This window comes from Onychomys torridus, chromosome X (genome assembly GCF_903995425.1).
Source record: "Onychomys torridus chromosome X, mOncTor1.1, whole genome shotgun sequence".
In the NCBI taxonomy this organism is placed as follows: Eukaryota; Metazoa; Chordata; class Mammalia; order Rodentia; family Cricetidae; genus Onychomys; species Onychomys torridus.
The window spans coordinates 2,564,682-2,580,982 of record NC_050466.1 but is presented as its reverse complement, the minus strand read 5'-3'; the positions used below and the strand labels follow the sequence as shown (position 1 = coordinate 2,580,982).

The 16,301-nt window shown below is 45.4% G+C and overlaps 1 protein-coding gene across 1 annotated transcript; it reads left to right on the top strand.

Annotated features, from left to right (window-relative positions):
• The first annotated feature begins 457 nt into the window (after positions 1-457).
• Glod5 (glyoxalase domain containing 5) lies at positions 458-15,125 on the top strand. Its single transcript, XM_036174032.1, is given in 4 exon segments — positions 458-520; positions 2,974-3,111; positions 12,347-12,502; positions 15,000-15,125. Coding segments are annotated over 4 exon segments (483 nt in total).
• The last annotated feature ends 1,176 nt before the right edge of the window (positions 15,126-16,301 follow it).

The window sequence follows — 16,301 nt, the reverse complement described above, 5'->3', positions numbered from 1 at the left end:
TTGAGACCAGCCTAGTTGACTTAGCAAGTTCCAAGCCAGCAGGACTACGTAGTGAGATCTTGTCTCCAACAATTTATACACTCTTACTTATTTTCGTCTTTGTTTTGTTTTGAGATGGGGGGGGGTCTCATAAAACCTAGGGCTGACTCCGTATCACTAAATAGCCAAGGATGACCTTGAGCTCCTGACCCTCTCTGGCAGTGTTTAACTATTGCTGACTATTACAGGGAAATCAGCACGGCTTACACACCTCTTCTGGGCAAAGCCTTGTATGCGGCATAGCTGTGTCGGGTTAGGTGAACGGTTGCCTGTTTATTGTCCTTGACTGGTGATTAGCATGGTTTAATGAATTAGAGGCTGTGTGCCTTGTCCCCACCCAGTGTCCTCAGCCCCCACCTCCCGTTCCTGCCCCTTGATCTCCAGGCACAGAGCCAATCCCAGCCCCAACCTACCTGCCATGTAGCTCTGTCTGCCCTCCCGTCTACTAGTCAGGATGTGGGGTCCAACGCCTGAGAATCAGGTGAGTGGGGTGGCCCTGGAGGCTTTGGGCATGGGTGTTAGCCAGGCTGGGGGTACCCCACCTAGGTCTGCCGACTTGCTTCCCTTCTCAGGAACACCTTTGTGGCTTTATCATCCTTTGTGGCTTTATCATCCTGTCACCGGGCCTCTTCTCTCAAAGATAACCAGAGGGCAGCAGAGGCCCTGCTTAGTTAGGCCTGGAGAGGCCAGTCCTGTGTGATATATTGCGGAAGGCTAAGGGCTGGCTGCTCTCTTGGGGTGGTTCAGCTGGGACTCAGTTCAGCCTCACACTTGTGGAGATACCCAAAGGTGGCTCCTAGTGGATGCCCCTGAGGCTGTCATGATAGATGGCAATGTGAGGAAGGCTGGGGACCCTTGACCTTGAAGCCTGTCAGAATATTCTAAGGCCCGGAGGAACCTTAAAGAGGAGTCTGAGCCAGGTGGCATGGCTTTAATCCCAGCACTCAGGAGGCAGAGCCAGGCGGATCTCTGTGAGTTCGAGGTCAGCCTGGTCTACAGAGCGAGTTCCAGGACAGGCACCAAAACTACACAGAGAAACCCTGTCTCAGAAGAAAAACAAAAACAAAAACAAAAAACAACAACAACAAAAAACCAAGAGGAGTCTGGAACAGCCCAAAGGAGGGAAGGCATGGTGTCCAGGGCACTGAGCACTAAGAGGAAGGGGTGAGCTTCTGTTCTGGGCTGTCAGCACTGGGGTTGCCACTGAGGAGTGGTGAGCGGGGAAACAGCATAGACTGGAAAAGAAGAACGAAGTCAGTGACCAAAGGCTCCCATACTAAGGAGCTGAGAGACACAGCTTTTCTTCAGCCATAAAAGAACAGGAGGAGGGGAGAGGTAAGAGCAGAGACAGGGGAAACAGAAAGCAAACACACAAAACCATCGCCATGCTCAAGGCTGGTTCTTCAAACAGATTCCGAAAATACTAGTAATTTCTGTTTACACTCTAGAAATTAGAAAAAAAAAAACCCATAAATCAGTGATATCAGGAACAAAACAGATTCTACAAACATTAAAAGGTTAAATAGGACTTCTTGGGGTTTTTTTGTTTGTTTGTTTTGTTTTGTTTTGAATTCATGCGTATGTTAGTACAAGTGCCTGTGGAGGCCAGAAGAGGACACCAAATCCCCTGGAGTTGGGGTTACAAGCCTTTGTGAGCTCTTGGAGAGCCTCACCTCACCTCACCTCTCCAGCCCCAAACATGCAGCTCTCTCTTCAGTGGGCCTAATGGCAGTAAGGTCAGTTGGTTGGTTTGGGTTTTTTTGTGCTAGTTAGTTGTTTTCTTAACAGGGTTTCTCTGTATAGCTCTGGCTGTCCTGGAACTCATTTTGTAGACCAGGCTGGCTTAAGAACTCAGAGATCTGCTTGAGTGCTGGGATTAAAGGTGTGTGCCACCACCGCCTGGCTGGTTTTGGTTTTTGAGGCAGTTTCCTGACTAGGTATCAGATTTGGCTCTGTGTTTACATATGCCCAGAAATTTTTTTCTTTAAAAAATATTAACTTGTTTGTATGTGTATGTTTTGCCTGTACCTCGAGTGTGAAGTGATTGTGGAGGCCAGTAAGGGTGTTACAGACAGTTGTGAGCCACCATGTGGGTGCTGGAGACTGAACCCTTACCTGCTGAGCCATCTTGCCTGGTCTTTCTGTTGTTCTGTTTTGTTTTTGAGACAAGGTCTCAGGACAGTGCCTAGTTGACCTTGAACTTGTAATCCTCCTGCCTCAGCTTCCCAAGTGCTGCGGTTACAGGCGTACAGCCTCACACCTGGATTCAGACACTTTTATATCATCTCAGATGCTCCTCCTTTTTTGTGAAGCGTGCATCGGTGTTTTGTCTGTACGAATGTCTATGCATCACTTGTGGAGGCCAAAAGAAGACATCAGGTTCCCTGGAACCACAGATACAGAGAGCAGTGGGCCACCATGTGAGTGCTGGGAATTGAACCCGGGTCCTTTGCAAGAGCAGCCAGTGTTCTTAATTGTGGAGCCAGCTCTCAGTCCTACCCACCTTGCCCTGCCCTCACAATTATAGCTGCAGCTCAGGAGGGGAGAAGCTAGGGGAAATTGACCACTGGAGGCTTGGGTTTGGAAGTGGGCCTCTTCTGAATCTTTTAACTCTGGGAAAACAAGAGCATGTTGGTGTTAATTTCAACTTCCCTAGTCTTCACATTTCCAGTAGGAGACAGGGGAAGAAAACAGCGAAGAAGTGACATGCCAGTATACGTGGCCTCTTGTATGAATCCATGCGGGAGCAATAGACTTTCCAGAGACTTGCTTGAAGGAGTTGCCCCTTGAAATGGGGGTGAGAAGAATGCCCGTGGGTGGGGAGGTGATGGGAGAGGAGTAGAAGGAAACGGGACGTGTCTGGTGGCATTTTGGCTTTATCTGAGTTCGGGTGGGTTTTTGTAATCTGTTTTTTGTTTGTTTTTTACATTTTAGCTATGGAGGAACAGCAGTCAGATCCCTTCCCCGTGTCTTATCCAAAGACTTGACCACATCGTGATGACGGTAAAGAACATTGAAGACACCATCATGTTCTATTCCAAGATCCTGGGACTGGAAGTCACTACTTTCAAGGTAATCATGTCTCCATATTCAAAACTTCAAGTGCATTAAAATGTGTGTGTGTGTGTGTGTGTGTGTGTGTGTGTTTCACTGAGATTCTGACTCTTACACAGATGTTGGGGAGCTAAACTCAGGCCCTCAAGCCTGTATGGCAAGCATTTCACTAACTGAACCACCCCCAAAACTTCCTTCATTAAAAGTTGATAACAATCTATGGCAGGGGATGGAGCTCAGTTAGTAGAATGCCTTCTACACCCAAAGCCCTTGGTTCAATCCCCAGTACCACATAAAGCAAGTATGGTTCTGTACATAGTAATCCTAACTGGAGAGATGGATGCCGGACAAAGAAAGTCTAAGAGCATCCTCAGCTACTTAGCAAGTTTGGAACCAGCCAAGCTACATGAAATACCGTTTGTTTGTTTGTTTGTTTGTTTGTTTGTTTGTTTTTCGAGACAGGGTTTCTCTGTAGCTTTGGAGCCTGTCCTGGACTAGCTCTATAGACCAGGCTGGCCTCGAACTCACAGAGATCCACCTGCCTCTGCCTCCCAAGTGCTGGGATTACAGGCATGCGCCGCCACCGCGCGGCTCCATTTTTGTTATTTTGTTTTGTTTTTTTGAGACACGGTTTCTCTGAGTAGCCCTGGCTGTCCTGGTGAGATACTATCTTAAAATAATTAATAATAATTTAAATGTACCTTATGACTGAGGACACAGGCGAGTGTTTGCCGAGTGTGCATTAAACCCAGATACCAATCCTAAACCCTGGCAAAACAATTTTTAAAGGGTAAAACCTAGTATAACTTAAAACCCCCAAACACAGGGGAAGTGAGAAAAAAAGTAAAAGGATCAATGGAAGAGATTCCAAACTACGAACAGGGAGACGTTTGGAGAGAGGGTAAAGAACACGAAGGAGGGAACTTTGAAAGAAATAAAACAAGAGGTCTTGTTAGTTCAAGGTCTCTGGTCTCAACAAAAGTACAAGCAAATTTTGCAGCCTTTATATACAAAAAGTTAGCTGTGTACCCAGCAAAGGAACACTCAGATATGCCCTGTGGGAATTGCAAAACATCACACCGAAAAGTCCATCTTAAGACTTTGCCAAGAGATTAAGAAGTGGTTCATCTACAAAAGAAAAAGAAACATGCAAATGTCAGAATTCTTGAGTCACACCAGAGGCCAGAAAACAATAGGACTATACTTTTAAGACTCTGGGAAAGCCCGCCCGCCCCGCCTCCAGTTGGGCCTCAGCATCTCTCCATGTGGTCCCTACTCCCAGAACAAAAGCTATTCCCAGCCTTAATCAGAGAAGCCTCTCCCTACAAAGAAAGGCGATGAATAGCAACGGTTCTGGGCCCAGCCCTACACAAGCTATTCCAGCCACCCCCTCTAAGGCTTGGGGACACTGTGAAAAAGGGGATGGAAATATGTAAGAGCCAGAAGATAGGGTGACAGGGCTGTGGAACAACTATTGCAATTATTAACTCCCAACTGTAGTCACCTGGGCCCATACAAGACCGGCCCTATCAACAGGAAGTCAAGGAAGGGGGAGGGACTCATGGGGCCCTACCTGCTACCTCTGAACTATCGGCTACTGATAGACTCTGGGGGGAAGGGACCATTGTCTTTAATTGTGTACCCACTGCTGAGCCCACCAGGCTCCAAATGGATAGCTCTAAACCCATGATTATAGAGACACCCTGGTTAATCTTAGTGGGTCACTAAACAAAGTAGTCATGAAAGTGAGGGAGAGATTTGTAAAGAGGAGGAGGGGCTGAAGGGGTGACAGGGAGGTGGGGGGTGAGTGGCTGGTATGCATTGTGAAATGGAAATTGTCTAAACACGAATGTAATTAATTGAAAAATAATTCCGGGGAAAAATGCAACCTAAAATTCTGTGCCCAACTGAACTGCAAATCAAAGGTAAATGTAGAACAAAGCCTTGTTAGGCACAAAGGCCTGGAAAAATGTGTGCTCTGAGGGGCAGGAGGTACATACAGCTCAGGAGCAGATTGCTTATCCGGCGCACAAAATGGTCTAGGTTTCATTCCCAACACCACAATAAACAAAGAAAATGAGTCACTAAGGGCTGGCAAGGTGGCTCAGTAGATAAAAGTGTCTGTTGCCAAGTCTGAGGTCCTGAGTTAGATTTCTGGGATTCACATGTCCGCATGGTGAAAAGAGAAAACCAATTTCCAAGAGCTGACTTTTGACCTCCACACATGTGCCATCACACACACACACACACACACACACACACACACACACACACAATCTACCTACCTACCTATCTACCTGTCCATCTATCTATCTATCTATCTATCTATCTATCTATCTACCTACCTACCTACCTATTCATCCATCATTTTAAAAATAAATAATATCAAGTGGGGGAATAATGGGGTAAGATACCTGATGTCTTCCTCTGCCCCCTGGCCCCACCTGGGCCCTAAAGAGAAATTAAGCTGACTGGCAACAGGAATACATGGAAGTTGAGATGGAATTGACTCCCAAGAAGAAAATCCAATATACCTAGAGAAAATGAAGTAAGAAGGAAAACGGAGGTTTCCACAGATCTAACACTACCTTGAGAATATGGAATAACTTCAAAAGTAGTGAATTTAGAGAAAGTTTATAAAAAAGCCTCATGAAGATGTCCTGCAGCAGACAAAGAGATAATGTCTGCTATGTCCAGATCATGGGTTACAGTGAGAGAAATGAGGTCTTGAGGAGGTTTCACGGGTGTAGCCCACTGACACTCCTCACAGTGTAGGTGACCTGTTCTGTTGTGTTGTTTGGTTTGTTTTTTTTCGATACAGGGTTTCTCTATGTAACAGCCCTGGCTGTCCTGGAACTCACCCTGTAGACCAGGTTGGCCTCAAACTCACAGAGATCTGCCTTCCTCTGCCTCCCCAGTGCTGGGATTAAAGGCGTGCACCACTGCCCAGCTTTGTTGTTTTATTTTAAATAAAATATTTGTTATGCTACTTCATGCAGGGACAGGAAAGAGAGGGGCAAAGAGAGATGAGGGAAGTGAGAGAGAGTCAAGCTATAAAGCATGTAAAAATCATATATATATATATATATATATCACTAAGTGAAAGAAGGCAATGTAAAAAGCTGTATTGCATGACTCAACATAATGTTCAAGACAAGACAACATTCTGAAGACAATACAATGACCTTGGCTGCCAGGCATTGAAGGGTGGAGAGGAACGACCAGAACACTGAGGAATTTGAGGACCTCGACATTAATCCTGTGACATGGTCCAAGTCCACAGTGTACACCACCTCCACCTAAACTGTGATAGGAACAATGGAGTGGCAGATGCTGTATCAAATGTAGTTACAGGAACAGCAACATATGTATCCCACTGCTGGGGTGCTGATAGAGGGGAACTTTGTGTAAACCTGGGTGCGTGGGAAATCTTTGTACCTTCTTCTCAGTTTTGCTGTGAATGTTAAACTTCTCTGAAAATGAGTACATAAATTCAAAGGGTCATAAAGTGGCAGATTGTGAAAATTTAAAATCCAAAGGGGGACACTATGCAAGAGCAGGTTGGATGTTCTTCATGTCCTAAAAGATCACATTGAGGAAAAAATTAAAAGCAAACCAACAGCCTTTAATCCCAGCACTCGGGAGGCAGAGGCAGGTGGATCTCTGTGAGTTCGAGGCCAGCCTGGTCTACAAAGGGAGTTCCAGGAAAGGCGCAAAGCTACACAGAGAAACCCTGTCTTGAAAAACAAAAAAAGAAAAACAAAACAAAACAAAAACCAACAAAACACTACAATATCCCCCAAAAACAACAGACCTTTTACACAAAGAAGATGCACACAAAACACTTGACTGTTGGGGCATACACTATGAAAATTTGTTTTATTCCATAAAGAGCAAATAGAGGCAGTCTATCTGAATAAAGACCCGATCAATGATTCAATGAGAAAAATGATCATGGTATCTAAGGTAGGGCTAGGGATGGAGAGAATAGGAAAAAAGAGAACAAACACAAATAAAACAAGATAGGCTTTGCATGGATCAGTGATACATATAATCCATTCCCCGTGCCTAGACATGCTGAAGTAAACTTTTAGGACATCTAAGGTTGGGGTTGGGGATTTAGCTCAGTGGAAGAGCACTTGCCTAACAAGCGCAAGGCCCTGGGTTCAGGCCTCAGCTCTGGGGGGAAAAAAGGACATCTAAGGTCAAGAAAAATTCTAAGCTTTGAGAATGCAAGGTGGCTGTATTACCAACAAAAGGATGACCAACAGGGGCCTGGGGAACACAGCTCAGCAGCTAAGAGCACTTGGTGACTAGGCATGAATCCCCAGCACACACATAAAAAGAAAGCCCAGCATGGTTGCATCCATGCTTGTAATGCCAGTGCTGTGGGGCATGTGTGGAGTCAGGAGGACCGCCGGGCCTTGCTGACTGCCAGCCTAGCTCTAAGGTCAGTGAGATAAGGTAGAGCAGGTTCCTATACATGTGCACACGCGCACACACACACACACACATACATACCACACACACCACACACACACACATATACCACACACACACCACACACACACACACATACACCACACACACACCACACACCACACACACACCACACACACACACACACCACACACACACACACACACACCACACACACACACACCACACACACACACACCACACACACACACACCACACACACCATAAACACACATACACCACACACACACATACACCACACACACACACCACACACACACATACATACACCACACACACACACACATACACCATACACACACATACACACACATACACCACACACACACATACATACTACACACACACACACACACACACACACACATACACCACACACATACACCACACACACCACACACACACACACCACACACACATACACCACACACACACACACACACCACACACACACATACATACCACACACCACACACACACATATACCACACACACACATACATACACCACACACACATACACCACACACACACATACATACACCACACACACACACATACACTACACATACATACACACACATACACCACACACACACACATATACCACACACACATACACATACACACATACATACCACACACATACATACCACACACACACACATACACCATACACACACCACACACACACATATACCACACACAGCACACACACAGCACACACACACCACACACATATACCACACACACACACACACACATACCACACACACACTCACACACACATACCACACATACCACACACACATACACCACATACACACACACACACATACACTACACACACACACACATATACCACACACACACACACACATACACCACACACACACATACATACCACACACACACTCACACACACATACCACACACACCACACACACACACACCACACACATACACACACACACACATACACCACACACACACATATACCACACACACACATACACCACACACACACATATACCACACACACACATATACCACACACACACATACACACACATACACCACACACACACACATACACACACACACACAAATGTAACATATAAATTAAAAAGAAAACAAATAACATCATATATTTGGTGGTGGAGGGGGATTGAGACCAGATCTCACTATGTAGCCCTGGCTGTCCTGGAACTCACTCCGTAGACCAGCTGGCCTCGAACTCATAGAGATCCACCTGCCTCTGCCTCCCAAGTGCTGGGATTACAGGTGTGCCCCACCATACCTGGCTAAAAAAGATTTTACACACACACACACACACACACACACACACACACACACACACACACACGTGTTTTGCATATTGAATGTGTATTGTCCACAGAGGTCAGAAAAAGTCATTGGATGCCCTAGAACTGGAGTTACAGATGGTTGTGAGGCACCGCATGGGTGCTGGAACTGAACCCTGGGTCCTCTGCAAGAGCAGCCAGTGCTCTTAACCACTAAGCATTTCTCCAGCCCCCAACAGCAGAGTTTTTATCAGCAATACCAGATTCAGGGAAGATAATAAGCAATGTATTTATCTTTCTTTTCGGTGTTTCAAAACAAAGTTAATCTGTGTAACAGCCCTGGCTGTCCTAGAACTTGCTCTGAGAACCAGGCTGGCCTCGAACTCACAGAGATCTGCCTGCCTCTGCCTCCTGAGTGCTGGGATTACAGGCACTCTTACCAGGGTGTCATGCATGCTAGGCGAGTGCTGCACCACTGGGAAACACCCCAGCCTGGAAGCAGATATTTAAAAGTCTTTGATCAAACAGCTTTTACAGAGCTGTATACTGGGCCCAACTGTCCTTTGGCTATAAAAGTGCAGCGTAGTCTCAATTATAGGGATGAAGAAAGAGATCATGAAATCATAAAAGAAATGCCAGTACTAAGAGGTATAAAGGTGACAAGGTGCCAGGCAGTGGTGGCTCATGCCTTTAATCCCAGCACTTAGGAGGCAGAGGCAGGTGGATCTCTGTGAGTTCAAGGCCAGCCTGGGCTACCAAATGAGTTCCAGGAAAGGCACAAAGCTACACAGAGGAACCCTGTCTAAAAAAAAAAAAAAAAGATGACAAGGGTTATCTATTAAAAAAAAAAGCATTATTCCCTAGCATGCTAAAAAATACACATGGAACCAGTTATTTAAAACTAATAAAGAAGCCAACAGAGGAACTAAAATTAAGATAGAATGGTACTGGGGGGTAGTAATACTGTTCAGCTAACTCTCCCCTGTCTTGACAGAGAGAGGACAGAATACCACAGGAAGGTGGTAAATCAAGAAACAGAGGTAGATGGCTAGAGCCATGGCTCAGAGGGTAAGAGCACTGGCTGCTCTTGCAGAGAACTGGGTTCAGTTTCTAGCCCCCAACATGGCAGCTCACAATCCTAAGTAACTCCAGGTCCAGGGAACCCAACATCCTCTTCTGATCTCCATGGGTGGGAAGCATGTGGTACACATACACACATACATGTAGATAAAACAGACACACACACACATACACATAATAAAAATAAATACATCTAAAATAGAAAGAATGTGCATCAGTTACAGACTGTTTGGAGGGGCAGAGGCGAGACGTACCACAGGATTAAAGGAGACACTTGTCTTTTTCTCTCAGTTGAACAAGCAGCCAGATGAATGTGTCATTAGGAGGAAATGAATAGGCACAAAGTGCCTGCTCAGCGGGGCAGGGAGATTCCTGGAAACCCCACCAGCTGAGCACAACCCATAAGGCTTCTCTTATACAATGGCCTCTTAACCAGGAATTCAGGAAACAGAAGAAGTGGGATTTATTTGTTTGGTTCCTTTTGATTGTGTTTTGTTTTTGAGTGAGGGTCTTTCTGGGGAATGCAAGGTGAAGTCAAACTTTCTATCCTCAGGACTCAACGTCCTAAGTGCTGGGATTATAGGATGTTTCCACTACCAGCTTGAGGTGGTTTTTTGTTTTTTGTTCTTTTTTTTTTTTTTTTTAAAGAAAGCTTGGAAACACGCCATTGGCTGTACAGAAATTTGAGTTGTTCTCATGAGGAAAAAATAAAAATAAAAGGGTGGGGGAAGATATGCAGTAGACTGAGGTAGGATCACTTGAGCCCAGGAGTTTCAGGTTTATCTACACAACATAGTGAAATCCCAAAGGAAGGAAAGAGACAGAGACAGAAGGAAGGAATGAAGGGATGGAGGGAGAGAGGGAGGAAGGAAGGAAGGAACGGAGGAAGAAAGGAAGGGAGGGAGGTTGGGAGGGAGGAAGATATACCGGGTAGACACATTGCCATCTGTGCCTTGGGTGGGTTTTAAACATCTGGCAATATGAACATTCTAACAAGAAACACACACAGCTGCCCCACTAAAAGCAGCTGTCTGAAGCAAGCATGGTGATGCACACTTGCAAGGCCAGCACTCAGGCACATAAGGCCCAAAAATGAGTTTGAGAGTTTGAGGCCAGCCTAGGCTACCAAGTGAGATGCTGTCTCAGAAAAAGGAAGCTGGGAGAGTCTTCCAGAGGACCCAGGCTCCAATTCCAGGTCTCACACTGGGGACACACATCTGCCTGTCACTCCAGTTCCAGGAGGTACTTGATTGGTACTTTCTTCTGGCCTTTGTGAGTACTGCACACAGGTGTGCGCATACATACATACATATATACACTCAGACATACGCACACATTACATTAAATAAATAAATGAAATAAAACACAGAAAGAAGAGGCTGGGCATGATGGTATATTTCTGTGATCTAAGCACATGGATTTGGAGGCAAGAGGATCAGGAGTTGAATGCCAGCCTCTGATACATAGTGAGTTCGAGGCCAGCCTGGATCACATAAGACTTTGTCTCTGAAGAAAATGGTGGTGATGGTGGTATGTGGTGAGGTAGCTAAACAGGTAAGGGTACTCACCAACAAGCCTGACTACCTGGATCACATCCCTGGAACCCACATCGTGGAAGGACAGGATGGACCCTGAAAGTAGTCCTCTGGCTTCTGCACATAGCACACAGCATCCACCTCCACACAAATAAGTGTAAAAATATTTTTGAGACAAGGTCTTACTATGTAGTCCTAGATGACCTGGGACTCACTATGCAGACCAGGTTGGCTCTGAATTCATACAGATCTGCTGGTCTCTGCCTCTAAAGTGCTGGGATTAAAGGTATGTGCCACCATATCTGGCAAAAGAAATTTTTTTAAAGAATATTGGGCTGGCCTGGTGGTGGTGGCGCATGCCTTTAATCCCAGCACTCAGGAGGCAGAGCCAGGTGAATATCTGTGAGTTTGAGGCCAGCCTGGTCTACAAAGTAAGTTCCAGGACAGGCTCCAAAAGCTAAACAGAGAAGCCCTATCTCAAAAAACAGAAAACAAAAAAACAAAAACAAAACAAAAGAATGCTGGGCTGGAGAGATGGCTTGGAGGTTAAAAGCACTTGTCACTCAGTCATGAAGAATGGATGGAGATCAGATCCTAGGACCCAAATAACAAGCCATGCATTTCACAAGCACACTGAACTCCAGCTCCGAGGAATCTGATGCCTTCTTTTGCGTGTGTACACAGGCATGCATAGACTGACACAAACATATTTGTTGAAATCGCAGTTTGCTGGATGGATCAAGGGCCACTGTGTAGCGGCCCTTTCTCCTTTTTGCAGTAAGTTCAAACTCATCTTGGCGGCCTAGTTCTCCATTGTTTTCTCTCGCCTAAACAGGGAGATCGAAAGGCATTGTGTTTTGGAGACCAAAAATTTAACTTACATGAGGTGGGAAAGGAATTTGATCCCAAAGCAGCTCACCCCATTCCGGGGTCCCTGGATGTCTGTCTGATCACAGAAGTGCCTTTGGAGGAGGTGATGAAGCGTCTCAAGGTGAGTACAGTGCCATTCTTAACACCCCGGGGGGTGCTTAGTCTCACTGCAACTTGATATGCCAAGTTTGGTTGATACGTGCCTTCTGGATGGAGAGGAAGAGGAGGACATTGGGGTTAGGAGGGGGAATCTAGGAGAAGGACTGGGAGGGAAGGATGGGGTGGGGGAGACTGTGGCCAGGATGCAAAATAAATAAATGGGAAAAAAAGATACTGTCCAGACAGAAGTGTGACCCAAGAGCTAGGTCTTCCTCAAAGCTCAAACACAACAGCTCCCATCACATCCACATCCCGCCTGCACAGTTATTGACTTCCTCCTTTGATTGATGTCACTTTCATGTAACCAAATTGATTTGAAAAGGAAATATTACAACTCCATGAGCATCCATACAGTTAGAATAAGCATTCAGAACTGTGGAGCTTTACATTACATGTTTACACAGAAATCAGTATTGAATATACTTTATACACTTATCCACCACCCGAAACAAAACAAAATCCAATATAGAATTAGAAGTAGAAAAACAACTGGGTCTGGTTAATGTTGGTGTGTAAAGTTTTATTGCAAGTCTTTTGATACAGTAAATTTTATAAAATTTAAAGAAGAATATTTGTAAGTAATGTTCTGACATACTCAGTCTTTTGTCATGTTAGTGTCTAAGAAGAGACACATTAAAATATGATCAGAGCTAGGTGGAGGTGGCACATGCTTTTAATCCCAGCGCTTGGGAGGCAGAGGCAGGTCTGGGAGTTTGAGACCAGCCTGGGCTACAGATCGAGTTCTAGGACAGCCAAGTGTATACAGAGAGAGAGCCTGTCTTTTTTTTTTTTTTTTAAGATTTACTTATTTATTTATTATGTATACAGCATGTCTGCCTGCAGGCCAGAAGAGGGCGCCAGATCTCATTACAGATGGCTGTGAGCCACCATGTGGTTGCTGGGAATTGAACGCAGGACCTCTGGAAGAGCAGTCAGTGCTCTGAACCTCTGAGCCATCTCTCCAGCCTGAGAGAGCCTGTCTTGATCATATTTATAAAATCAGTATGCTTTGTTATGTAGAAACATGAGAAGAAAAATGCCAGGTAGAAGCATAACAAACACAGTCATCTTTGAGTGCTGAGAGGGAAAGTATTAGGTGGTGTAGCTCAAAGGCAGAGTTCTTGCCCAGCGTGCACAAGGCCCCAGCTTTCATTCTCCAGAACTAACACAAATCTATCATGCTTATAACAACTGTTATTGAAGCTTTGTGTGGTGATACACACCTTTAGTCCCAGCACTCAGGAGGCAGATGTAGGTAGATCTCTGTGAGTTCGAGGCCAGCCTGGGCTACAGAGTGTGCTAGGCCAGCCAGGGCTACATAGTAAGATCCTGTCTCAAAAAAGAAAAACAAACCAAAAACATACATCTGGGCCAGCAATGGCTCAGTAGAAAGAAGTACTTAGCACATGAACCAGACAGCATGAGTAATCCCCAGACTTCATGTGATAGTAGGCCAAAACAGATTCTATAAACTGTCCTCTGACCTCCACATGTATGCATGGACACACACACACACACACACACACACACACACACACACACGGACACGGACACGGACACGGACACACACAGACACGGACACGGACATGGACACACACACACGGACACACACAGAACATTATACATAAGCTCTTTTATATCTTTTTATATAAAGAGGAAATAAGATTATTTCCACCAAGTGTAGAAAAACTCGGGGTTGGGGATTTAGCTCAGTGGTAGAGCGTAAGGCCCTGGGTTCAATCCTCAGCTCCCCCCCCCAAAAAAAAAAAGAAAAAAGAAAAAAACTCATTTTATTCCAGGCAGTGGTGGCACACGCCTTTAATCCCAGCACTCCGGAGGCAGAGGCAGGCGGATCTCTGTGGGTTCGAGGCCAACCTGGTCTACAGAGGGAGTTCCAGGAAAGGTGCAAAGCTACACAGAGAAACCCTGTCTCAAAAAAAAAAAAAACAAAACAACAACAAAAAAAAACAAAAACAAAAAAACAAAAAAACCAAACAAACATTTTATCTTGGCGAAATGAGGAGCAATTAAAACCAATAGTTATAGGGCTGGGAATGTAGCTCAGTGGTAGAATGCTTGCTGGTCCCACAGGAAGCTGTGGGTTCAATTCCTAGTACTGTTTAGAGAAAAAATGAATATATACTTTATCTAGGTCCTGTGCTTAAATTCTTGCTCACTAGCACTGTCAAATTGAAAATTGAGGAAATGGAGGTTTGAGGCAATTACATATTCTGCCTGAGGTCATACATCTTGAGTAGAGTAGATGAGGTCAGAAAACTAGGCAGTCTAGACACTGTAGGAATTCAACTTTGCCTGTGGTTGTAGCATGTGTAAGTCCCTGAGTTCAAACCCTAGAGCACGGGCTAGGGAAGAAACAAGATGGAATTCTTAAGGAATTAAGTTTTGTTCTCACGTATCTGTGACACATGACTTTTGTCTTGTCTGCTCACTTCATTCAGGCTTTTGATGTCCCCATTGAGGAGGGCCCAGTCTCCAGAACAGGAGCAAAGGGGCCTATTATGTCCATCTACTTCCGAGATCCTGACAAAAATCTCATTGAAGTATCCAACTATGTCACCTCATGATTGACACTGGCCTCCATTGTATCCAACAAGATGTCATCTTAGCCCTCATTTCTTGCAAATCCCAGAGACCTCCAAGAACTGAGAACTTTGGTATGTCACCGCTGCTGCAAAGGGGGACCTAAGACAGGTTTATGTGCAAACTTTGGTGTCTAGAGAGCCCCCATCTGAAGCTACTCCAATAAATGACTCCTCTCTCCGGATGAGCTCATTGTTCTCGCTGCAGTCCTGTCTGGGGGCTTGTCTAGGGCATGAGTTCTCTGAGATTTTCGGAGGTCTGGGGTAGAGTTTGGTGTCTTTGGAGATTAAATCCAGGGTCATCCTTTTGAGATTCAAGGCCTTTGACAGATTTCTCCTTGCCTATGATCCATTACCCCATTTCTCTAGCTGCTTTGAGATGCTTCCTTCCCCCGCCCCGTGAGCCTCACTGAACCTCCGGATCGTAGCAGACATCCCAGAGTCAGAGCAAACATCACCACCTCCCTCTGGAGCTCTTTCTCTGGTCTCACTCCAGAGTATCCAGGACTTTCTTTAGCTCTTCATTGAAGCTCGGCTCCCAAAATAGAATAAGGTCAACTAGCGCCCCTCTTCCTTCCCACCCTCACTTCCTCTCCCTCTTCTCTTTCTTCCCGCTGTTTCTTTTCGTTTCCTGCCCTTTCTTTTCTTCTAGTCAGATTGGCTTCAAACTCAGGGCAATCCTCCTGCCTTTGCCACCTCACGGGTGTGAGCCACCACGGCAGCTGGCAAGTTTCTTCTGCTTCTGTTCCTTCCATCCTCACTGCACATCCACTCCGTTGTGGACCGGAGAAGCATTATCTTAAGCACATACTGTGTGCTAGGCCCTGGTCCAGGCACTGGGGAGACAGTGTTGAACAACAGATAAGCTTATCTAGCCAGGCGTGGTGGCACTTTTGTAATCCTAGCACTTGGATGGTAGAAGCAGGAGCATATGTTCTAAGCCAGTCTGGTCTACATAGAAAGTTCCAGGCCAGCTAGGACTGCATGTAAGACGTTGCCTCAAAACAAAACAAAATCCTATCTATGTACACAGGGCTGCTACTCAAGTAAATGATAGAAAATGAGTACGATTGGAATAGGGGTAAGTAATATAGCTGCTTCCACTGAGCTTGGCATAACCATCGCCATTATAAAGCAGAGCAGCTATGGTAAACCACAGCC